The sequence below is a fragment of the Larus michahellis genome, chromosome 11 (genome assembly GCF_964199755.1).
Source record: "Larus michahellis chromosome 11, bLarMic1.1, whole genome shotgun sequence".
Lineage (NCBI taxonomy): Eukaryota > Metazoa > Chordata > Aves > Charadriiformes > Laridae > Larus > Larus michahellis.
In genome coordinates, this window is record NC_133906.1 from 2,200,431 (window position 1) to 2,224,470 (window position 24,040).

The 24,040-nt window shown below is 61.1% G+C and overlaps 2 protein-coding genes across 4 annotated transcripts; one reads left to right on the forward strand and one right to left on the reverse strand.

Moving 5' to 3' along the window:
- The first annotated feature begins 3,090 nt into the window (after positions 1-3,090).
- RELL2 (RELT like 2) lies at positions 3,091-16,513 on the forward strand. 3 transcript variants are annotated; one of them, XM_074604235.1, is made up of 8 exons: positions 3,091-3,144; positions 6,350-6,563; positions 8,245-8,310; positions 8,388-8,454; positions 8,772-8,960; positions 12,998-13,568; positions 15,435-15,477; positions 15,783-16,500. In XM_074604235.1, exons 1-7 carry the CDS (start codon positions 3,106-3,108, stop codon positions 15,474-15,476), a joined length of 1,188 nt encoding a protein of 395 aa, XP_074460336.1. In that variant the 5' UTR covers positions 3,091-3,105; the 3' UTR covers position 15,477; positions 15,783-16,500. The 3 variants fall into 3 exon arrangements, with proteins under 3 accessions (XP_074460336.1, XP_074460335.1, XP_074460334.1); XM_074604234.1 differs by lacking the exon at positions 3,091-3,144 and adding an exon at positions 4,779-5,604 and having other exon boundaries at positions 15,783-16,502; XM_074604233.1 differs by lacking the exons at positions 3,091-3,144; positions 15,435-15,477 and adding an exon at positions 5,276-5,604 and having other exon boundaries at positions 12,998-13,530; positions 16,182-16,513.
- On the reverse strand, positions 16,500-22,482 carry FCHSD1 (FCH and double SH3 domains 1). The gene is made up of 19 exons (XM_074604232.1): positions 22,357-22,482; positions 21,956-22,053; positions 21,638-21,683; positions 20,692-20,765; positions 20,287-20,431; positions 20,074-20,210; positions 19,936-19,999; positions 19,699-19,827; positions 19,323-19,445; positions 19,139-19,234; positions 18,951-19,058; positions 18,747-18,851; positions 18,302-18,532; positions 18,127-18,210; positions 17,855-18,011; positions 17,517-17,722; positions 17,295-17,391; positions 17,137-17,204; positions 16,500-16,975 (listed from the first exon to the last, which is right to left on the reverse strand). The coding sequence occupies exons 1-19, from the start codon at positions 22,375-22,377 to the stop codon at positions 16,910-16,912; spliced, it is 2,055 nt and encodes a 684-aa protein (XP_074460333.1). The 5' UTR covers positions 22,378-22,482; the 3' UTR covers positions 16,500-16,909.
- Positions 22,483-24,040: the final 1,558 nt, after the last annotated feature.

Below are 24,040 nucleotides of genomic sequence, written 5' to 3' on the forward strand. Positions count from 1 at the left end.
GCGAGCGGCGGACGGCTCCGGGGGCGGGGCGAACACTGCCGCGGCGTCCCCGCGGTCCTACCGTCCGCCCTCCCGCCCGCCCCGGCCACCCCCAGTCACTCCCAGCTGATCCCAGTCGCCCACTGGATTCCCTCCTGGAACCCTGGAGATGCCCCCAGTTACCCTCCTGCTTCTCCCCAGTCACCCCTTGCTGCCCCCCAGGCACCCCCAGCTGCTCACCAGTTACTCCCACTTTCTCCCCAGTCACCATTCGTTACCCCCAGATCCCCTCACCCACACCCTCAGCACCCCCCAGTCACCCCCAGCTTTTCCCCAGTTACCTCTAGTCGCACTCCAGTTACTGCTTGCTGCCCTCCAGGCACCCCCAGCTGCCCCCAGTCAACCCCCAGCTTCTCCCCAGTTACCTCAAGTCACACCCCAGTCACTCCTTGCTGCCCCCCAGGCACCTCCAACTCTCCCCAGTTCCTTCCAGTTGATCCCAGTAACTCCCAGGTGTTCCCAGTTGCCCACTCGATTATCTCCCATAACCCTGTACCAGCCCCCAGTCACCTCTACTTTCTCCCCAGTTACCTTGAGTCGTACCCCTGGCTGCCCCCAGTTACTCCCAGCTGATCCCAGTTGCCCGCTGGATTCTCTCCCATAACCCTATAGCTGCCCCCCAGCCACTCCCAGCTACTCTCCAGTTACCCCTACTTTCCTCCCAGTCACCGTCTATTATCCCCAGTTGTTCCAATCACCCCCAGATCCCCTCACCCACTCCCTCAGTGCCCCCCAGTTGCCCCCAGCTTCTCCCCAGTTACCTCAAGTAGCACTCCAGTCACCTCTTGCTGCCCTCCAGGCACCCCCAGCTGCCCTCAGTTACTCCCAGCTGCCCCCAGTTACTTCCAGCGGCTCCCAGTCACCCGCTGGATTCTCTCATATAACCCTATAGCTGGCTCCCAGTCACACCCAGCTGCTCACCAGTGACCTAGAGTCACAACCCAGTAACCCCCAGCTGCCCCCCAGGCACCTCCGGCTGTCCCCAGTCACTTCCAGCTGATCCCAGTTGCCCACTGGATTCTCTCCCATTACCCTATATCTGCCACCCAGGCACCCTCAGCTGCTCACCAGTTACCCCCACTTTCCTCCCAGTCACCCTCCGTTATCCCCAGCTGCCTCAATCACCCCCAGATCCCCTCACCCACACCCCCATTTCCCCCCAGTAACACCCAGCTGCTCCCCAGTTACCCCCGCTTGCCCGCAATGACTCCCAGCTGCCCCCAGCTACCCCACCCCGGCTGCCCCCCACCTCCCATCCCCACCGTGCGGGTGCAGCCCTTGTTCCCCCCCTGCCCCACGTCCCACCTCTGGGTGCTGGTGGGATTGGGGTGCAGTGAGCGTGGGGGGGCAGGGATGGGAGCAGGCTTGGGGGCACTCCCTGTGCCACAGCCCACCCGCCGAAGGCACCGGAGATGGGGCACGGGGTCACCATGGGGTGCTTTGATGGGACTCCCTTCCCGGGAGCAGCACCCGCAAAGCTGTGAGGGACAGGGACCGTGGCTGTCACCCGGCCAAGGCCCCCTCCCAGGTCCCCCCCTGTCTGGGTGCAGGGGTTGGCAGGGAGCGGGGACAGGGAGGCACCGCCAGGCAGGCGGAGAACAAAAGCTGGGCAGAAAATTGCCGGGGATGAAAAAAGCAGCCATGGGGAACGGGGGACAAACCCAGCTGCCGGAGAGGGACGGGGACGGGACAGTGCTGCGGGTGAGGCCAGCGACAGAAAATCTGTCCCCTGTGGGCTGGGACGAAGAAAGGAAGAAAGGAGCAGGTAGACTTGCCCAAAGGCTCGGAAAACAAATTAGCCGGAATCGGCACGTGGCAAGGATTTGGTCCCCCGGGTCCCCTGCCTGTCCCCTTCCCAGGGGCAGGAGGCTGGGGGTGAAGGATGCCACGCGTCACCTGCGATGGAGCGGTGCGTCGGAGAGGAGCAGGCGAAGGGAAAGAACCCCCCCGAGGCTCTCCAAGAGCTGGCGGAGGATGGAGACCACAGCAGATCAACGCCGGGACGTTCCCCGACATCTCGGTGCCGGGATTTTTTATGCCAGGTAATTTTACGTAGGTGCAGCTTCGTGTGCGCGTGGGATGGGGCTGGTGGGGCGGGATGGGATTTTGGATGCCGTGCCAGGGTGCCAACCAGGTGAGAGAGCTTTTCCCAAGGCACCATTAAATTGTAGGATTATTAAATGATTTTCTCCAGCTGGGTCCGCCACTTACTGTAGGGACACTGCTCCCTTTGCGTCCCTCCTCGTGCCCTCTGGAGGTGTTTCTCTTTGGGATGCCGGCTCCCGAGCATGGAGTGAGGATGCTCCAGGGGACACCAGCACCTTCTGGCCGTGACGCTGCAGGACGCAGCTGTGGTTGGGGACGCTCAGAGCCGTGATCCTTGAGCCCAGTGCCCTCCCGCCTTAAATAAATGGAATTTTACGTGCCGAACAACAAGGGTGTAGCAGCAAACGCGTGGTGTGTGCTGACGTCTTGGTGGGGGCTGCTCGCTCGGCGTGACGATCGTCCCACCGCCGCTCCGCAAGGTGCTGCCACCAGATAGCGTCTGGCCGGGGCCACCGGCATCCTGGCCAGGGCGGGGAAAAAGGAGCAAAGAGGGGAAAAACATGTCCTTGCCTTGAGAGGGGTTCTCTTGTGAGGAGGGTTTTCCAGCTGCGTTTGCTCTCTGGAAGCCAGTCACTGCTCCGGGCATCTTCCCGGGTCTTGGAGCTGTGCAAAGAAAGTATCGGAGAGGGATATTTTTAGATGTTCTTTGTGCTCAGAGGGCAAAAAAACACCCTATGGTTTAGAGGCCATTAGCTCTCTGGGGATGTTTGAAAAACTTAAGCGAGGGCTGAAGCTTTAGGGAGATGTCTGACACGATGGGATGCGGCGTTTTGGCAGGGACGATGCCAGTTTACGGGCCGAGCATCATAGCGGAGACCCCGGGAGGAGCCCGCCCGGGGAATTGCCAGGGCCGGGCAAGCTGTCCCGTTTAGCTACCACCTGGACAACCGGCGGGGCCGGGGCAGCCGATCCCCTGAGCGGCTGCGTTCGCATTGTTCGCGGGGTGACACGTCTGTCGCAATGGCTCCGGAGGAGGCGTGGGAAGAGAGCGGGCAAGAGGTAACGTGGCGATACGCTGGGACCGGAGCCTGCTGTGGTTCAGGGCGATGGGCGACGGTGCTGTCCCTCCACCCTCTGCTGGCTTTCTCGATCCCCTCCCTCCCCGGCCACCTCTTGGCTCGGTGGCTTAAAATTTAAGGGCTTCCAGGCGATGTCATGAGAGGGACCAAAACCTCCAAGGTCTCTCCAGGACCTGTTAGGGAGCCGTGAGTGGGTGACATGGGGAGGAAGGGCAGGGGGATGGTGATGGTGTGCGCAGGGGGCAGGCAGCAAGCAGGCAGCTGCCTGGGCCAGAGCTCTGGCCGTTGCGTCCCAGCTTGCGCTGCCTTGGCTGGTTGGGGTTGGGGACAGGAGCTGGGATGGGGTCAGGAGGGGACAGAGGACGGATGGCATCCCAGCCTCTGGAGATGCCATCAGCATCCAGCGTGCAGCCGTGTCCGCACCTCCCTACGTGGTGTGGGTCTGTCCCCATGGGCCAGGATGGACGTGGCCAGCCTGTTTGGGAGGGAGAGCCATGCTGCATGGATCCACGCCTGCCGTGCTGGCGGATCTCAGGGCAGAGAGGAGCTGTGGCCTCTTTTTTGGGTCACCTGCGAGGCGCTGCGTGGCACACAGCTCAGGCCTGGCCGTAAAAGTGCTAACAGGATCCGTCCGCAGGATGAGGATGGAGCAGCCCGGAGGGATGCTGTGGCCGGGGTGGCAGAAGCAGGATGGAGACCTGGGGACACACAACGCCCAGGGGGGAGTGTTGGAGGAGAAACGTGACCAGCTGGGATAACCCAGCTGCGGAGCCAGGTGGAAGCAGCTTCATGGCAGCGGTGTCCCCTCCTCGTCCCAGTTCACCCCACCGCAGGGCCAGGAGTTGTCCCCAGGTGACCTCTTGCGCCGTCCTTCCTCTCCCACATCCTGCGCCCCCCAGGTTGTGGAAATGCTTTGACACCAGATGCTGTAGGAAAATGGGAATCTTCTCTTGAAGCGGGAAGGGCTGAGCAACCCGGGCTCGTTTTGCCCAGCGTGGCTGAAGGCTGGAAGGGATAGTAGGGTGCAGCAACGCGTTGAGTGGGTGGGAACGCCCGGGAGGAGAAAAAGCGATTTATTGTGCAGGACAGTGTGCGTGGGCACGAGGGAAATGGGAATAAGGTCACCATGACTGCATCTCCCCAGGGCTGCAAGGTCCCCCGCTTCGAAGAACTAAGCGCAAGAAATAAACGGCATTTAAGGTCTTGATCAGCAGAGACTCGCGTGAGGTTGCAACTTGTTGGTTCAGCATCTCCTGCAGCCTTAGCAAGGCATGGCAGGAGCAGTAAATCTTGCTGCCCATGGTCTTCTCTTGCCATAGTTCGTCCATCGTCTCCCTGCCAGGATGGCAGATGGATGGGTGGCACCTACGATGAGGTGACCTCCTGAAGTCACGGTGGTGGAGGGGGCTCCTGGGAGAGTTGACACTTGGTCACTTGCGGAGAGGGACAGGAGCCCTCATCGTGGCGCAGTTGAAAGCCTGGAGGAGCTGCAGGTTGCCTCACAGCAACACAGAGTGGGGAGGGATAATTCCCACAAATGAATATTCATATAGACAGACAGTCAGTTTAGTAGCCGGGGTGGGAGGGGTTTTGAGGATTGCCCGTGCTTTTCAAGGTCTGGGTAGAGAACTGGCAGGTGGGTGAAGGACTGAGAGGAGCAAGCCTAATTTGTAGTAGTAAAGGAGATTTGGGTGAAGCGTCCCAGACTGAGGACGATGTGGTGGAGATGAGGAGCTCATGGGACCCCCCCAACTGGAGATTTCAATCAGCTTAGCTGTCCCTTTCTTAAGAAGGAGGGAGAGGCAGCTGGCTTGGGGCAGGGTTTTGGTCTGTGGGGTCTCCTGGGGCTCCTTTTCCACCGTCTCCTCGGTACCATGATCACAGTGCGGGTGTCTGCAACCCTCTCCCCCCACGCCCGCCGGTGTGGGATCACTCCTGCTCTTGCTGAGCCCCACTTCCACCCCCCTGCCTTCCCATCGCCACGGCTCTCTGCTCTAAAAATCGCCGGGAGCTTTGGAAAGGAGGGTGCCAGGGGAAATGGGGGTTGGCTTGCGTGCGGGTGAGGTTATTCACCCCGGGGCGGGCAGCCGCTTGCCAGCGCCGGCTTCCTTGAGTCGCGCTCCTATTTGCTCCCTGCTGCAGCTGCCGGCGTTTCCCTGAGCTTCCCTCTGCACCTTCATCCGCTGGAACCGCTTCGGAGAGATTTTTCCGGGGTCGGGACAGGGGGGTGCTCTCGCTGGCAGACAGCAGCAGGCTGCTGCGGCAGCCAGAAGCAGCTTGGCTCCTTCCCGAGGAAGGAAGAAAGGAAGGAAGAAAGGAAGGGAGCCGGGAGCCGGGAGGCCGGAGGATGCTCGCCGCGGTCCCCAGCCGCGGGGATGCGGGGTTGCTAGGAGGCAGGTGAAGGTGAAGAGGAGAGCGCTGCGGAGGACCGCAGGCCCAGGTACCGCCGCTGCAGCGGGGACGGGGGATGACCGGGGGACACCCTGCCTGCGCTGGGAAGCGGAGCTCCGCGGGCGGGCGGCTGAGCCCCCCCCCGGCGAAGGGAGACGGGGATAAACCCAGGGGAGCTGGGGCAGAGTGAGCCAGCTCGGTTCTGCGGGAGGACGATGCGAGAGCTGCCGGCCGGCTCGGCCCTCCGCCAGCCTGGCTGCCACGGCTCCCTGCCTGCCCTGCCTTTGCCTTTGCCGGCAGAGGCCCTCGGCCGTGAGTGGCGAGGGATGTCAGGGGAGCGGGCTGGCGCAGCGCGGTGAGGATGCTCATCCTCCCGCAAGGGCAAGCGGGGTGATGCTGCCCGTCGCAGAGCCTCGGGGGAGGCCAGGGGACCGGTGCCCTTGGGAAGCCGCCTGCAAGGGATGGGGGAGCGCCGCAGCCTGGGGCCGGGAGGGCCTGCGGGGATGCAGCTGCTGCACCGCTGCCCTTGGGATGCCTCTTGCCGGGTGTGTGCGGGGCAGTGGTGTCCTTGGGAGACCACGCGGAGCCACCTCCAACCTGCGCTCTCCTCAGCGGGGCCCCCTGCCATGCCAGACCTTGAGGGGTGAGAGATGAGCCCTTGGCAGCCCACCCTGAGCCAGGAGCCAGCTCTTGCCCAAGAGAGACAGGAAGAAGAGGAGGAGAAGGATGGGCATGGGGAGCCTGGCAGGGGGGTGAGCACTGGGGTCTCTGATCCACCTTCCCCCTTCTCCTAGATCCGCATGTCAGACCAGAACAGCACCGACGATGGGGAGTCAGACCCCCAGCACAGCCTGTCTATGGTCTTTCTCCTCGTCCTTGTCTTCTTCATCATGGGGCTGGTGGGTTTCCTCATCTGCCATGTCCTGAAGAAGAAGGGTTACCGGTGCCGGACTTTCCGGGACGAGCTCGACCCAGATAACAAAGATGTGCTGGCAGAGCTCCAAGCCAGTGAGTGCTGGGACAATGGGGGCTCAGTGGGGGCTCAGGTGCTGCCTTTCGCTGGTGTGGGCTGAAGCTCCTTCAACGTGCTTCTGGGATGTGGGCTAGGGGTGGGAGGGTTACCCATCACGTGCCCGTGGGTTGGAAAAAAGGGATGGGGTGGTGAGAGCAGCGCGGTGTTCCCCAGGGAACAGGAATGTGTGGCCCAGAGAGCCCTCTGATCTGCTAGCTCCACAGGCTGGTGGTGCCAGGGAGGTGGGAGCCAGCATACGCCCCTTCCCAAAGTGGTGTTACCACGGAAAGATAATTCTGATGAACAGCCAGGACCTGCCGAATCCCCAGACCCTGAATTATAACCCACACACCCTACAAGGAAAGCATCCCTAGCCATGGCACGAGCTGTCCTTCTGCCCCTTTGGCATTAGGAGGTCCAGCATGGGGCCAGCATGGTGTTTGCTATCAGGCATGTGCTCTTCTAGTCCCTGGTGTGCTCATGCAGGCCAGAGAAGCAGGGATATTCCCTTGGGATCTCTGCCCCACACTGGGAAGGGACCTTCAGGGGTTTTTTCATCACTTCAGGCCATCGTAAGCAGCTCCTGGGTAGTAGGATTGGGAAGTCAGTGCAGCATTGAGCATGGGTGCAAGCCAGAGCTCAGTCCAAGCAGACTCTGTCATTTAGTGTTTTCATGAGTCTCTGCTGAGATGGAGAAGACACGTTCCTCTGGCTGCTTCCTTGCATTAAAATAGCCAAATGGTTCTACACAACTCCTCTGGTTCCTCTCTGCCACTGTCAGTGCTCAGGAGTGTCAGCATGTCCCGCTGACACTTCTAGTGCACAGGAGGGAAATGTGGCTTCCTCAGCTTGCCCACAGATACAACGGGAGCTTCCAGACATCCTTGGATATGCTCTTCTGGCTTCAATAACTTGTCTGCACATGACATGAAGACAATGTCTGAGCTTTCCAGGGTTGGTTTTGCCCGCTGGAGTTGCCATGGCCCAGGGAAACATCTCTGTAGGCTTCCAGGAACACAGCAGAAGCTCCTTACCATGCTCTTTGAGGCAGCTGCCTACCAGACCACAACTCTGACCTGCTCCCAGGAACTTATAACATCGCAGACTGGGCTGAAGGTCCAACCAGCCAAGCTTTCTACCTCCAACAGTGGCCAGAAGCAGGTTGAGATGAATGCTGGGGACGAATACCACAACCGAGTAGCCAAGTTTCCCCAGCATACTCTTTTAAGCTTCTGACAGTGTGTAGCTCTGGGGCTTTCTCCATCAGAGATGGTTTCTCTGTATTTAACAGGCCCCAGCATGTTTCTTTTCTGTGAACTTGTCCCATTTACCCTTGGAGACTTTTAGCACCCGTAGCATCCTGCACCCAGTGGCTCCAGGGCTGGACTGTCCCCATGAGGAGCCTTCAACTTGTTTCGAACCTTCTTCCCACAAGTTTCATGTGATGCTCCCCAGTGCTGAAGGAGCAACACAACCCCTCTCTCCCTGCACACATGGCTGCTGGTTCAGACATTTCTTTTCCAGGGCGAGGGATCTGGTGTTCCCCAGGAGCTTCCCACTGCGATGGGGGACACAAGGCTTCTCTGACATCTCTGTTAACATGGCTGCTCCTGGAGATGAGACTGGTGAGCTGAGTGTCCAAATCCCAGCCCTCAGTGCCACTTTTTCTCCTTTCAGATGAAGAGGAGGAGCTGAACGAGGATACTGTAGAGAAGATTGTGAGATGTATCATCCAAAATGAAGGTGAGCATTTCCTAAGGCTGTCCCAAAGACTTACTGACCACTTTGGCTGATGCGTTCCCTTTTTCCTCTGTCTTTAGCAAATGCAGAAGCCCTCAAAGAGATGCTAGGGGACAATGAAGGGGACATCCCAGTGCCAGTGCCCAGGTGAGAGAAGCCTATACCAGCTCGCAATGCTTGCAGAGTAAGGGAGAAGCAGCCTTTGGGTATCACCTTGGTCTGCAGACTCTGCAGCCAGCCCCTTTCCAGCTTGTTATAGAGCATCTTCCCAACAAGAAGTCCTGGTCCCCCAGGGCCTGTGATGACTGCCACCCTACTGTCAAGGAGAATAGCCCTTCCTCATTCCTGTCTTCACAGGAGGTCCCCTCCAGAGCTTCTGCTTCTCAGGGCTTGCTGTAGTGAGGCTGCACCAAGTTTGTTATCCTCCAGAAAACATGACCTGTCATGTCCTTCTCCTATTGCAGCCTTTGTCCTCATCGTAACAGCCAGGATGGGGGCCCACCACATCACCACACGGTGCATCTGGGCTCCACGCAGGCCCCCTGCATCCACTGCAGCAAGAGGAAGAGGCACCCACTGCATCGGCAAGGACGGTCCAAGGATGGAAAAGGCAGGATGCATCCTGGAGAGACCACCGTCTTCTCAGTGGGCAGGTACGTAAACGAGCCTTGCCAGACATGGCCCATCTGCTCTGATGGCCTCTTGCTCTTTCCTGTTTAGATGCCCCAGTAGTAGCTGTGCAGCTGGAATTCCCAAGGAACCAGGTGCCTCCTGCACCTGGAAATGCCTGTGGTATGTGGCAGGCCGTGACGCACTAGTGGCTTCTCTCCTCCTTCTCTGGGAAGGTGACTCAAGCCTGGCTTGTCCTGCTGACTCAGTGCTGGGCAAAGACCCAAATACACAACCTTTCAAAGCCTGACGTCCCAGCTACGTGCAAGCAGGGCTGTTGCTGCACAACAGGGGCAGTGACCCCACTTTTAGGGATCTCATCAGGAAGGGGAGGAGGTGATGGCAGGTCCCAGGTGCAAGTTACCAGCCATCACCTCCAGAATGAAAGAGTGGCTCTGCTCCTCCAGGTTGTTGCCTCCAATGATGACTGTAATTAGATGCCATGGGAGGAATATAAGAATAGGGGAGTGTACCCAATACTTCCCACAAATACTCTTTCAGTCCCCACCTGGTCTCACCTCAAGGGACTTCCTGAGCTGTCTGTGGTGTCTGTGTAGTCAGTAACCTTTAATACAATCTGCAGGCTTGCCCAGGTTGCCCCATTCCCCAGCAGAAAGCACACGCAAGACGTTTAGCAAGGTCTTCCAGGGCTCAGCTCTGTACCATCATGGTGACTGGGGCAACTACTGCTCCCTGGATGGCCACCTTGGTGAGACACAAAGCTCTGCTGTGCTCAGATCCTCAGCAGGTCCTCATTCAGGGCCTAAGCCTTGATGAAGTTCCATGCTGTGGTCCGCAGAGACAGTCCTTTCATGGTGATGTAGATCCAGACTGGGCATCAGGGGGTGTGGGTTTTTTCACCATCAGAGCTAGGAGTCTCAGTAGGGATGTGAACTGGGGGCTCGACGGGCAGCTGGTAAAGGGGAGAGACATGCCAGACCTCCCCATGCTGAAGCCCAGCTAAGATCACATCTTCTGGAGACCGACAGCTTCCTCTTTGTCAGCTGTCCTTGGTTTAAGGGGTGGTGTTTGGTAAGCCAGATCTCTGCATACTCATGGCTAATCTCATTCCCTGGCCAGTACCCAGCTTCATCCACTCCTCTGTGTCCTTTGGCCATGCTCTTCACAGTCTCCTCTCATTCACCTCTGAATGCTGGAGAAGGTGGTCTTCTTTCCTAAAGGCACTTTCCCTCAAATGTTGGTTTCCTCTCTTTATACTTAATATCCCATATCACACCAGCCTTCTTCGTGGCACTGTCATTACATTTCTCCAAGGTTATATTTTAAAAGTTTCCGCTTCCTGAATCTCCTTGGTGTGAGGCCCAGCTGCTAAGGGGCCTATGTGCCCATGAGGTACAAAACTACCTCCAACTTCTGGTTCTTGTTTGCAAGCTGGCCCCTTTGCGCTTTCAGATCCTGGATGACATTTCTGGGATTGCCCTTGCTGTGTCTTATTTACTGTGAATATCCTCATTGCACGAAGTAACTCGTTTCATGACTGATCCTACACAGAAATGCTCCTTTAACCCAGCTCTTCCATTGCAGTCCTCAGGTCTCGTTCCTTTTTTTGTGGTATTGTTTTTGTTTTGGACACAGTGGTTGAGAGTCCATCCCCCTTCCCAATTACCTACAGCTCACTGACTGGGTCTGGTCCCCAGCTGGTATTCCCAGGCTTATCGCTGAAGGAGTGGAAAGGAGTGAGGTTAGTGGAGGTCCACCAAGACCATCAGGGGCTGGGGCAGGTAGCATGTGAGGAGCTGCTGAGGGAATGGCGTTTGTTTGGCCTGGAGAAGTCTAAGGGGAAGAATTAATTTCTCTCTAAAAATATTCAAAGGAGTGGGGGCAGTTTAAATGAAGATGGAGCTAGAGTCTTCTCAGAGGTGCACAGGGAAGGACAAGACACAACGGCCACAAGTTGCAAGAGAAATCCAGATAACACTTAAGGAAAAACTATCACCCTGAGAATGGTGCAGCCCCAGGACAGGACCCAGAGGAGTGGAGGGGTCTCCATCCTCGGAGATCTCCAAAACCTGACTGGACGGGGTCCTGGGCAACCTGATTGAGGGTGGGAGGTGGCCTAGTTTTGAGCAGAGGGTTGGACTGGAGCCCTCGCAAGGGCTTTTCCCACCTAAATTATTCTATACTTCTGAGGCAATCAGGGTTATATGATCTGTACTTTCATATTATTGAATGATTTACCATTTATCTTAGGGCTTTTCCTAAACCAGTTGTCAGTGGCAGAGGCTCATCCACCAAAGCATCTGCCCCTCCGTCCTTAGCCTGATCAGCCGCAGTGTGTCATGTCCTACTGAATCAAACTCCTCAGCGATGCTGACTAGGCAGACAGCCAAAGCTGTCCTGCCTTTCCCCTCACCATCCAGAGGCTGGTTACGTTATCTCTTGTGCCCCCTCCAGTCTGAACCCTGCCTGCTCCTTTGAATCCATTCCTGGCTCTTCCAGGCTGACGTTGCTCAATGGCTTTACCAAGAAATGTTCCTGCCACTTGTGCCTCCACCCTGTCCCTCTTCAGGACTGGTACATTCTTCGGTATTCCTGAATCACAGCACTGGTGCCTTGTCTCCAAATATCTGGATAGACCTGAAAGGGTACATTTGCTGCTGCTTGGCCTGACCCGAGCAGTCCCATGGGTACCTCATCTGGAGCTGGAGCATTTCTCTTCTTGACCCTTCCGATCATGAGCAGCATTTCTGACTGCAGTGCTGAGGGGTCTGTACTGTCCACAGACTGCTGCCTGGTCCTCAATCTGGTGGTGGTCTCCATCTCTGGCATCTCATCTGGCATCTATTCTTATCCTTTGGACCTTTCTTCTCAGCTTCTTCCTTCAGAATGGCCATACTGCCATGTGCTAGACCTTTGGGTCTTGGTTGTTCTTTCAACCCCAGCAGTGCTTGAACTTTGCTGCTGAAACTCTATTTTGGCCTGATGCTGACTCGCAGCTGAACCTCAGCAGAGCCAGGGCCATCTGCAGGTTCTCCGCGTGTGACTCAAGTGCAAGGAGAGCGGTTGCTGGGTGAGTCACGGACTCTGTGGCAGGATCATCATTCTTTGGCTGGTGGACACCAGCTCATGGTGGAAGAGATTTCCCATCTGCTGGTCCAGCAGTGGCTTGCATTGCTTACAAAGAGGAATCACAGCATTACTCACAACCAGCTCACTTGCAATTCAGGCTTTGCCTACGTGTTACCCCTCAAAAATCCCAAGGTTATGGTAGAGCGCTAACTTCTCTCTTCTTCCCAGGTGCAATATTGCATCACCTCTGATTATAAATGCACCCTTTGTGGGCATCAGACCAACTTCTCCAGCTGTTCTCCTGCCTACCCTGGAGCTCTGAGCTGTTACCTGCTACATGGTGGAACCTTGGTGAACCACCCAGGTACCATCCATCGCTCCAGGGGACGGTGCACGGTATGGTCTGGTAGATATTAGCCAAACAACTCCTGCCTTTGGTCCTTGAACCCAAATACAGCTTGCTCTGCCAAAACCCTGTCCCTGCCCTCACTTATGGTGCACCGTCTGCTGACAACGCTGGCTTTTGTTCCCCTGATGGCAGTCAGTCGCTGGGCGCAACGTCCATGCAGCTCTGCACGGCCATCCCTTCCTCACCAGGCTCAGCCCGTTTGCATTTCACCTCCCGAATCAACATCTGAATTCCTGTACAAGCTCTTGTTTGTCCAGGTTGCATCTTGGAGGATTTCCAAGAGCTACAACCCATCTTGAGGCAGGGAGGACAGGCTGGCTGTGCACCAGCCAACATCTGGATTGACCTTTTCATCCTTCTCTTTCTATTTGTTTTGCCAAAAAAGGAAAGGGAAAATGGAGTTAAGTCAGTGGGGGCATGGCTAGAGGCGGGGTCGGTGGTGTTGAATGGGTTCAAAAGGCTGGAGATCAGCACCAGTCAATGACAAAGAGAGGAGACCCAAGGCTGGAGGTGCAGGCAAGCTGGAAATAGAGCTGGGGGAGAAGAGGGAAAAGATTTTGATCTGTCCTGCCCCCTTTCCAGGTTTCGTGTCACACACATCGGGAAGAAACCCACTTTCCACGAGCAGCAGGATGGTCCCCTGCCCGACGGCAGCCGGGAGCCGAGCACAGAGGAGCTGGAGCACAGCAGCGACCGGCTCCAGCGGGAGCGGGCACGTAATGGGACTGTCCCCACGGGTGGCCTGCAGAACGGAGCCGTCCAGAAGGGTGCCCAGAGTGGCAAGGGTGGGGAGCAGAGCCGCTCCACCACCCCAGCCTCGAACACGCCAGTCAGCTCTGGCACTCGCAGCAGCAGGCGGGCAGGCAAGGGGTCCGGCGTGGCAGGCTCGCTGCAGGATGCTGGCACCACTCCAGGGAGCACAAGCCGCCAGAGGAAGCTCCTGAGCCATCGGGTGCTGGGAGGGTCAAGTCCCAGCATCCCGGGAGAGCTAGTGCAGGAAGGAGGCAGTATCTGCCTGGAGGAGACCGGACTGGGGTCGGCAGATGAGGTGTCGGATATTCACGGGAGCCTGAGTCTGCACGAACAGGCGGATGAGTTGGGAAGAGACGACAGCAGCAGAAAACAGCCCGGAGTGGAGGACAAGGGGCAGCAGGTAAGTTCCTCCTCTTCCCTGTCCCCATGTGGTCCCCTGGGCTGGAGGGCTTGAAGGGTTGCAGCACAGCACCGCAAGTCCCGCTGCCGACAAGATCGACCAGCCCAAGCATGGTGGTGTGAGCTGTGCAGCAGGGACAGGCGAGCCGAGGCTTGCGTCAGGTTAATTGCGGCGTGGGGACCTGCCCTGTCCTGCCCACCCTGTTTCTGCTCACCTTTTTTTGATTGCATTTTCCCATCTCTTTTCTAATGTCTGAGGCATGCAGAGCCACCGCGACAGTCCTCCCCCACAGGGGAAAAGCTGTGTCACTGCTTGACTTGCATGGGAGATGCTCCAGACCTGCTGCCAGCTGCCCTTTGGGCAAGGGATGCGTTTTCCTTTGTGGTTGGGCTCTTTGGAGACATCTATTTGGACCACATTTTCTTGACCTGGGGGAGCTCTGCTGCTGCACAACACTTGGTGTCTCTAAAACTGTTGGGCCAGAACATGGCCAGCAACGTACAGGCAGGGACAGATGTCTCCAGGAGCCCTTCTTGCCTTGAAGTCTAGGAACTGGTGAAGCCAACTGGTCATTCATTTCTTGGTTGTTCTTCCCTGCTCCAGAGGGGCTGTCTGTGCTCAGAGAGGAGGACAGCCCACCCTGGCTGGAGCTCCCAGCACCCTGCTATCTCTCAACCTTCCCACCCGACCACCTTGCTGGAGGTGCTAGAGATCTCCAGGGCAGCACTGATGAGGACACCATTTGCTTGGGCATTGATGGCTCCCGATTTGGGGGATTTGCTCCCTGCCCCTGAGCAAATGATGCTGTTGGTGGTGGTAGCAGACACCCACCATGGTCATTCACTCGCACACTCACCCGTGGCTCTGCAGTAGGGGAAACACGATTTTTCATGGAAGGGGGCTGCCTCCATCGAGCAGCCCCAAGAGCTGGCCTCGGCTCACCCCACAGAACCAGCATCAGGGCACATGTGGCAAAGCCCTTAGAAGGAAAAGGAAGCAAAGCATCTGTGTAAAAATCCCAGTGTGCTTCAAAGGCAGGGACATTCCCTGGGGCTAGCTCTGCCAGAGCTCCACGGGCCACGCACGGCCCGTGCCAGCAGCCCTTGGCAGGGAGATGGGCTGGGGCAGGACTCGGTCAGCGTGGTAGAGCCAGGGGAAAGGTGCCGAGCTGAACATAAGCTAAGGAAAAAGCAGGTACTTGCTGTGGTTTTTGTTCCTCTCTTTGCTTTCTGGTGGCCGGGCTGGAAGGTTTAATCCACTTCATGGAGAAGGGCAGCCCAAGGCAGCCACACAGGACAGAGCTAATGGGCTGTAGCCCTTCTCCAGAGACCTGGAGAGGTGGAGACAGGTCCTCCTTCCTCCCATGGCCCACCATGCACGCCTTGGGCAATGACTGCGGTCCCTCTGATCACTGAGGGAGCAATTATGTGCAAAGCAAGCCCAGGGACACGGTGATTTTTCTCCTCTTGGTCTGTCTCCTCTGCGGTGCCAGGCACCCTGCACCCAGTGCCTGAGACGCTGCACTAGGCTTTGGCGTGTTCCTTTGGTGGGGTCCCAGGGCAGTGGTGATGGGACCTCACTGGGATGTTTGTCACCAAGCCCTGGCACCACTTGGACTCTCCCTCCTCCCCTATATCCCAGCCGGGGCCACCATGAGGGTTGTTAGCTGCTGCCCAACGTGTCCTGCAGGTGATGGGGAAGGGCAGAGAGATGGCACTTGGGCTGTAGTCACCTCCTGGAGCTTCAGTGGGGTTCTGCCCACTGGCTCGTGGGTCACTGCTGTGGCCAACAGAGACCCGGCCTCTCCACCCCAGACCCCAGCTCCTGCAGGAGCGCTGACATTCACATCCCTCCTCCATCCCACAGGAGCCCAGCGCGGCGGTGCAGGACCGAGGAGCAACTGTGTGACGTGAGTGCTCATCCCCAGCCCCTGGGGCCGTGTCCGGGGTGGGGTGGGAAGGCAATGGCAGTGGCCCTGCCCCGGTGGGTGACAGCCTGATGATGAAGACAGGGTGAACCCCTTCTCCAGGAGGGTCGGTTCCCAACGCTTCAGGTCCTGCAGAGGCAGGTCCTCTTGCCCATGTGCTCAACAATGATGCTAGTGGGCAACCATGCCAGCTCCGGGCAGAGACGGGTCCAGGACAGTCTGGTTGTGGCTCGGTGGGGGACTCCACAGCCATGGGGATGAGCTCCATTCTGCCCCTCTCCCTGCAGCTCCTCTCCGCTCCTGGCTGGAGCACGGATGGGAGGCGTTGCGGCCCCCCGCCTCCATGCTGGGCTGGGGGCTCTGCAGTGGGGGGGACCGCGGGGCAGCCGGCCCCGGGCGAGCAGCTACGCGCTTGGCATGGCCGGAGCGACGCGCCGATGTTACAGACAACCGCACTCGGCGCCAGACCTCATCCCATTGGCAATAGGTACCTGACTCCCACCCACCGCACCTGCCCCAGAGAACCCCACCCCGCGGGGGACCCTGGGGCCTGGCAGGGGCAGGACAGCACCCAGTCCCTGCTGCCCACCTGGTCCCCGCAGCCCCCCGGCGCTGGGGGAAGGATGCATCAGAGGGGCAGGGATGGAGGCAGCGGCTCGAGCCCCCCCTCGGGGCAGGGGGGGCAGCACCCCCCCAACCCACCCGGCACGTTCACCGCAGAGCACAGCCCCCCCGCCCTGGGCACCCCTGCCACGCAGAGCGGTCACAGGCACAAATCCTGCACCGGCGAGGGACCCCCTCCGCGGGTCCCCAAGGAGACGCTGGCAGAGAGAGGAGCCTCCGGTCCCATCCCAGCACACGAGGGTCTGGAGCCCGGTCCTGGGGGGGCAGGATGGGACCCTGTCCGGGCCAGCGGGTAGCTACGGTGCCCGCGGCCAGCTTTGGTGTGTAACCGCACTGTACATAGACAAGCTAAAAACCATTAAAGCTGCTGAACCCCTGGGCAGAGGCAACTGGTTTTATTGGGGCACAGCCCCCACCTGCCTGCGGGGAGATGCCCAGGGTGGGGGGGGAAGGCAGGGGGCCAGGGCTGAGCCCCCGCACCCCGGGGAACCAGGGCTGCACTGGGGGTGCAGAAGGGGCAGAGGCAAAAGCTGGGGCCCGGCCGTGGCACCCTGACACACCGGCTGCCAGGATGCCCCCCCGCCCCGCCCCGTGCTGTACAGGGATGCAGGACCACTCCGCAAGCAGCACAGGGCAGGATGCAGACCTCTCTGCCCCCCCTGGCAAGACCAGCTTGGGGCGCGGGTCACCCCCAGCCCCTGCCGCAGGGATGGCAGCCTGCGGGAGCTCGCTCGGGAGGAGTTTTTTGGGGAGCGGGGAACGACGGAGGGGGGGGACGACACCCACACGGTCAGCTGAAGTGCAGCTCAGGGTCGGGCTCGGGGGCTCTGCCGGGTGGCGGGGGAGGGGCGCGGAGCTGCAGAGAGAGGAGATGCCATGCCAACATGCCAAGGCTGCTTGCCCCCCTCCCTATCCCCTCCAAAGCACAGGGGTGGCACCGTCCCCCCCACACCCCATTTAAGGGAGGGCTGGGGGCGGGTTTGGGGTGGGGCCCAGCATCGCTGTGATGGGACTTACTGGCCGGAGGCGGGTGGCTGCCAGGTCCGGAGAGCTCTGCCCGCTGCCCGCGCCATCCTGCCGGCAACCTGGAAGGGCTCGGGCAGCTCAGCCCAGCTCTCCGCCTGCCTCCCCCCCAGCCCCCTTCCCAGTTCCACCCCCCTAACCCCAGCACTCACCTCCCAGCGGCGTTTCAGGAGAGGGGCTGGGGGTCAGGCTGGCACCGGGCACAAGGCCAGGCGGGGAGAAGGGCGGTGGGGACGGCGACGGCAGCTCCTGTGAAGGCAGAGCCAAGAAGGGTGGGAACAGCAGGGAGGGCGCCCACCCACCAGCACCCATGGCACAAGATGGTGGGGGGTTGCCCCACGCTGAGGGGACGCGGTGACCCTCCTGCCACCGACCTGCCCCGCTGCCTCCCGGGCCCCGGTGAGCTCCTCCACCACCAGGGAAGGAAAGACGCCGATGCGGCCGTCAAAGTCGCCCATCCAGAAGCCATCGTCCACTTCACCGGGGGCACGGGGCAGCACCCGGATGATGGCCCCCTCGGGGAAGCTCAGCTCCTCGGGGCTCTGCCCCTCGTAGTCGTACAGGGCTCGCACCAGCCAGGCTGGGGGGAGGATGGGGTGGGGGGCTCAACACCCACCTGGTGCTGCTGCTGCTGCAGGGGCTCAGCATCCCCCAGGCACCAGCCCCAGGCATCTGTCCCCGTCCCCAGAGAAGGTGACACCCCGGCACCCACCTCCAGGCTCCAGCACCAGCTCCGCAGCCATGATGCTGGAAAGCTGGCGGTGCAGGGCAGAGGGTCCTGGGGGGCCAGCCCCAGCCCCCGGCTCACCGCCCAGGGACAGCAGGTACTTTTCAGGGACGTAGCCAACCTGGCCCGCCTTGTTCCGAGCCTGAAGGGACAGAAAGCACATGATTGTCCCAGCCCCGGTGGCAGGGACAGCCTGGGGACCTCTGAAATGTGTCCCTCCCTACAGCACCGAATGGGGGGGCTCAGCCTGCTCCTACCTTCACCCACTCCTCTGCGTCACCATCCTCGATGACCTCCAGCTCCTCACCCTGCGCGATGGACAGCTCGTCCGCCTGGCAGCCCTGTAGGTGACAAGGGGACAAAGTGGCAGGGAAGGGCTGGGGATGCTGTCCCCGGGCAGGCAGGGCGAGGGACAGGCAGCCATGGCCGTACCTGGTACCCAAAGATCACCCGGCAGGTGTAGGGGTAGGTCCGGGCAGTGGGACCGGGCTCGTTGTCCTCATCTGGTTCGTCACTGTCCTCGTAGTCGTCGAACTCGGCCGGATCCAGCCCCGCGGGCGCCTCCTCGCCCGCCCCCACCATGGCCCCCGCCAGCCACGCATCCACGTCCAGCCCTGCCGCCCGCAGCAGCGCCAGCCGTGCCTCTGCCTTCACCCGGCTGACCTGGGGACACACACGCACACACATTCTCAAGGTCTAAAGGGGACACTTAGGGGGTTGGGGGGACAGCCCAGCAAGCCCCATCACCCCTGGTCCCCACCGTGGGTGCCACAGTGGCAGAGCTTCCCCAGCGCTGCATCCCCTGCAAGCCCCCTCCCTGTGTCACCATCCCCGGGGGTGACACCTCGAGGCCACCCCAAGCGTGGGGTGAACACACCTCCGCCTTCCGGATGTTCTCCCTGGCTTCTTCCATCTGCCGCTCCACAGTGGCCGCCTCCGCCTCCGGGACCTGCTGCCTCCTGGCCTCCAGCCACTGCAGCACCTGGGTGGGCACCCGCAGGTCAGTGGGGTGGTGGGATTTGGGGGGAAGGGGGGGAACAGGGCACTGGGGGGGTGCTCTGTGGGGAAGGACAGCACCCACCTCCTCGCCGTGTGCCTTGTTTTTGTGGTCCCGAGCCACCCGCGTGGCCCAGCGCCGTGCCTCCTTCTCCAGGCTTGCCCCATCATCCCCCGGCGGCAGCAGGCACACCTGGGTGAGGACAGGGTGGCTGAGAAGGGGCTGGCTGTGTGGACCCCCCTGCCGTAATGTTGTCCCCCACCACCACCTACCTCCTCCACCCCGGCGAGCTGGAAGTGCTGCTCGGGGGCCAGGGAGAAGGCGGGGTGGTCCTGCAGGAAGAGGAGGAGGTCCTGCTCCCGGCAGACCTGCAGCAGAGGAGCAGTGTGGGGCTGGGGGGCTCACCTGTGCCGCCCCCCCCCCCCCCAAGGCTCCCAGGACGGGAGCTGCCGTTACCCGTGCAGATGCCTCCGCAACGCTCTGGAACCAGTCCCGCGTGGCCCGGCAGGTCTCCACCTCCGTCCGGCTGGCCACCGACAAGTGCTCCCGCAGCCGCTCGTAGAGGTCACCGTCCAGCGCCTGGGGGAAAATGAGTGGGAAACCCCCCCAGGGGCAAACGGGTGGGAAAACAGGTGGGAAACCCACCCTGGGGGCAAATGGGTGGGAAACTCCCCCCCCGCCAAGCACTGCCCGCATTCCCCTGCGGAGCATCCCTGACCCCCCAGGGTACCAGCCCTGTCCCTGCACCGGTGTGACCCTCTGCGTGGCAGTGGCACTGGGGAGATGCTTCGTGTGGGCCCCTGGGGAGGGGACGCGGAGGGGAAGCTCCTACCTGGATGGCGGCGGGCAGCTCCACCCGCCGGTAATGCTCCAGGTGGGCGGTGGCAGACACCAGGGCGAAGCCGTACTCGTTCTGCACCCCGGCCAGCTGCCTCGAGTGCTCAGCCAGCCGCGCCGAGAACTGCGGGGACGGGCAGAACGGGGTTTGGTGACAGAGTGGGGGCCACCCCAGCATGTCCCCCTGCATCCCTGTGCTTGGGGGATCCCGCCGGCCCCCCGCGCTGCTGACCTTGGCGCTGAGTTTTTGCAGGCTGGCCTTGGTGTGAAATATCCTCCGGTCGCTCTTGCGGAGCCTGGGGAGGTTGGGGGTGACGTGAGACCGCCACGTGGCCACGGCAGCACCCCTGCCACAGTCCCTTCTGCTCACCGAGCCTCCACATCGGCCGCCTTGTCCTTGGCCACCTCGCTGCTCCGCTGGAGGTGGGTGAACTGCTTCTTCGCCTTGTCCAGCTCCTTCACCGTCTCCAGCAGTTCCGCCTGTGCCTTCTGCAGCCGCTCGATGCCCTGCGGGGAGCGTCAGCCATGGGAGGACAGCTGTCCCCACCACCCCGGCACAGGGGACATGTCCTCGCCCCACTACCTTCTTGAGCATCCGCTCCTTGGAGAGGCGGGTAGTCCGGGCGGCCTCCGCGGCGAGGGCACGGTAGGTCTCCGAGGCGGTGACACGGACCTGCCCGGCGTGCGCGGTCCCCTCGATGACACCCTTCCAGACAGCCACCGCACTCCTGCGGGGGTTAAGACAGGGCAGGGTCCTCTCTTGCCTCCCTGACGGCTTTTGGGGATGCCAGCAGGACAGCCAGCACCCGCCCAAGCCCCTGCGGTCCCCTCTGAGTCGGGTACCACATCCTTGGGGACATCCCACCCAGGGCTGCATCCCCAGGACACCCAAATCTTGGTTGGGATTAGGCATTTCCCAGCTGCGAGAGCCATGGATGGGCACTGCCATCCCCAGCCCCTCGTCCCCGTGTCCCTGTCCCCAGCCCACCTCGAGTCACCGGCATCACTGCGGCCCCGCTGCCAGTCTCTCTTCACGAACTGGCTCGCCAGCCTCTGCAGCGCCTGCAGACAGACCCACCATCACCGGCCCTCCCCAGCCCTGCTGGCCACCCCAGCACCCACCGTCCCACTGCGGGGACGAAACTGGGCTCCCCCACCCTGGCTCGCCACCCCATGGGGGTCCCCAGAGCAGGGGATCCTCCCCGCCTCCCAGTGGCTCGGTGTCAGCAGGGACCCAATCACCCTCCCTGTGGGAAAACCTTTTTGGGCAGCAACCACCACTATGAGAGGACCCCCCCTTGGGACAGACAGGGAAGGGGACACCAGTGCGGGACACTGGTTGCAGAGGCAGAGTAGAGAAGCCCCCAGCAAAGCCAAGAACAGCAAGACCCCAACCCTGGGGGGACGGTCCCCTCCCCAGCCTCTTGCCCCCCCAAGAGGGAGCAGGGTGGCACCCTGCCCGGCTGCAGGACGGGGGACGCCTCTCTGCTGCAGGGTGTCCCCAAGGGAAGCTGCGGGGACATCTCACGGAGCGAAAGCAGGCTCTGACATTTAAAAGCAGAGCCCTGCAATGACCCAGCAGAGAGCGGAGCCGAGCGTTTTCCTCCCCCCCACAAGATTTTCCCTCCGGGCCCCCAAAACACCCGAGGTTTGGGTCACACTGTCCTCAGCAAAGCCCCCCAGTGGGTCCCCTAATGTGGATGGTCCCCCCCCAGCAGGGAAAATGCTGAGCCCACCCGCCACTGCCCTCCATGGCCAGCATGGAGCAGCCGAGACCCGCTTTGCTCCAATAATTTCCAATGCTGCCCATGGCCTGCATGGGGCTGTGTCCCACTCCGGAACACCCTGCCGGGGAAGGATGGGGCTCGGTGCTCGTGGCCATCGTCTCGTGGCTCCCTGGGCCATCAGTCCTCAAACTGGTGTCACCTCCTTACCTGCCCGTACTCCCGGTCGATGGCCGCCCTCTGCTTGCTGTAGGACCTGCGGGGAGACGGGGTGCCAGGCAGGCGAGGACCCACGCAAGGGGACAGGCATGGGCCACCCCTGCTGTCACCCCCCTGCTGTCACCCTGCACAGGGATGTCCCCATCCGTCCACCTTGGCGGGTGATGGTGCCCACGACCTCAACATAGCTGGCTCAAGGTGAGCCGTGCCTGGCAGGCTGGCCCCGGTCCCACGTGTGGGATGAGCTGGCCTGTCTCAGCTGGGGGACACACACGCACACGACATGGGGGACACGCATGGGGACCCTACCTGATGTCCTCCAGCAGCTCGGCGTCCCGCTGCTGCTTGCCCTGCAGGCCCGAGAGCTGCTCGAGGAGGTGGACCCGCACCTCCTGGGTGAGCTTCACCTGCGGGACGGCACCGTTCAGCGCCCGGTTCCGCTGCGGCCCCGGCCGGACCGCGATGCGGGGGGGCGCCCGCTGTTCCCGGTACCGCTCTCCGCCGCGACCCCCTCCCCGGGTGCCACTGCAGGTCACTGCCCAGCCGCGGCCCCGCTTCCCCAGCCCCGCTCCGGGTCCGCCGGGGGCGACTCCCGATCCCCGATCCCCGCTCCAAGACCCGGCCCTGCTCCGCCGGCACCGCCGGAGGACCCCGCGCTCCCGCTGCCCGGGACCCCGCTCCCGCTGTCCCCCCCCGGCCCCCCCGCTCACCTTACGCGGCGGCGGCTGCATCGCTACACTCCCCCCGGCACCGCTCCCGGTCCCGCAATCCGGCGGCCACCGCCGCCGCCCGGCGTGTGCGGAGCCCGGAACTGCCGGGCCCGGCCCGGCCCCGCCCACTCCGGGGACACGCCCTCGGCAAGCCCCGCCCCCCACTCGGCCTCTCCCCCTCTCTCAGGCAAGACACGCCCGGCGTCAGGCAAAGCCCCGCCCACCGCGTCAGGAAGCCCCGCCCACTACGCAAGAGAAGCCACGCCCACGGCCGCGCCCCGCGCGCCGCCTGGTGGTCAGTGCGGCAAGTGCCGCCGGAGCGCGGGGGGGACGGGAACGGGGGGACACGGGGGCACGGGGACACCGGGACATGGGGACATATGGACATGGGTACATATGGGGCACGGGGACATATGGACACGGGGAGACGGGGGCACAGGGATACGAGGACACGGGGACATATGGAGCATGGGGACACGGGGGCACGGGGACATGGGGAGGTGGCAGAGATGGGTACACAGGGAGAAGGGGGCATAGGGGCAAGGGGACATTGGGGTATGGGGACACGGGGACATGGGGACATGGGGACACGGGGACATATGGGACATGGGAACATATGGACATGAGGAGACGGGGGCACAGGGACACGAGGACATGGGGCCATATGGACATGGAGACATGGGGACATGGGGGCACAGGGACACGGGGAGGCGGGGCAGATGGGTACACAGGGAGAAGGGGGCATGGGGACAGGAGGACATTGGGGTATGGGGACACGGGGACATGGGGTCACAGGGACATTTGGAGATGGGGACACGGGGACATGGGGTCACAGGGACATTTGGAGATGGGGACATAGGGACATGGGGTCACAGGGACATTTGGAGATGGGGACATAGAATCATAGAATAGAATCAGAATCATAGAATTGTTGAGGTTGGAAGGGACCTTTAAGATCATCGAGTCCAACCTTTAGCCTACCCTGACAAGAGCCACTTCTAAACCATGTCCCTCAGTGCCCCATCTACTCTTTTTTTAAACACCTCCAGAGATGGTGAATCCACCACCTCCCTGGGCAGCCTATTCCAATGTTTAATAACCCTTTCAGTGAAAAAATGTCTCCTAATATCTAATCTAAACCTCCCCTGACGTAACTTGAACCCGTTTCCCCTCGTCCTATCACATGTCACCAGGGAGAAGACGTCAGCCCCCATCTCTCTACAACCTCCTTTCAGGTAGTTGTAGAGGGTGATAAGGTCTCCCCTCAGCCTCCTCTTCTCCAGGCTAAACAACCCCAGCTCCCTCAGTCGTTCTTCATAAGGTTTGTCCTCCAGACCCCTCACCAGCTTTGTAGCCCTTCTCTGGACACGCTCCAACACCTCAATGTCCCTCTTGTAGCGAGGGGCCCAAAACTGAACGCAGTACTCGAGGTGGGGCCTCACCAGTGCCCAGTACAGGGGGATGATCACTTCCCTAGTCCGGCTCACCACACTATTCCTGATACAGGCTAGGATGCTGTTGGCCTTCTTGGCCACCTGGGCACACTGCTGGCTCATATTCAGCCGGCTGTCAACCAACACCCCCAGGTCCTTTTCTGCTGGGCTGCTTTCAAGCCACTCTGCCCCAATCCTGTAGCGCTGCATGGAACATGGGGACATGTTCCATGCAGCATAGGCATGCATAG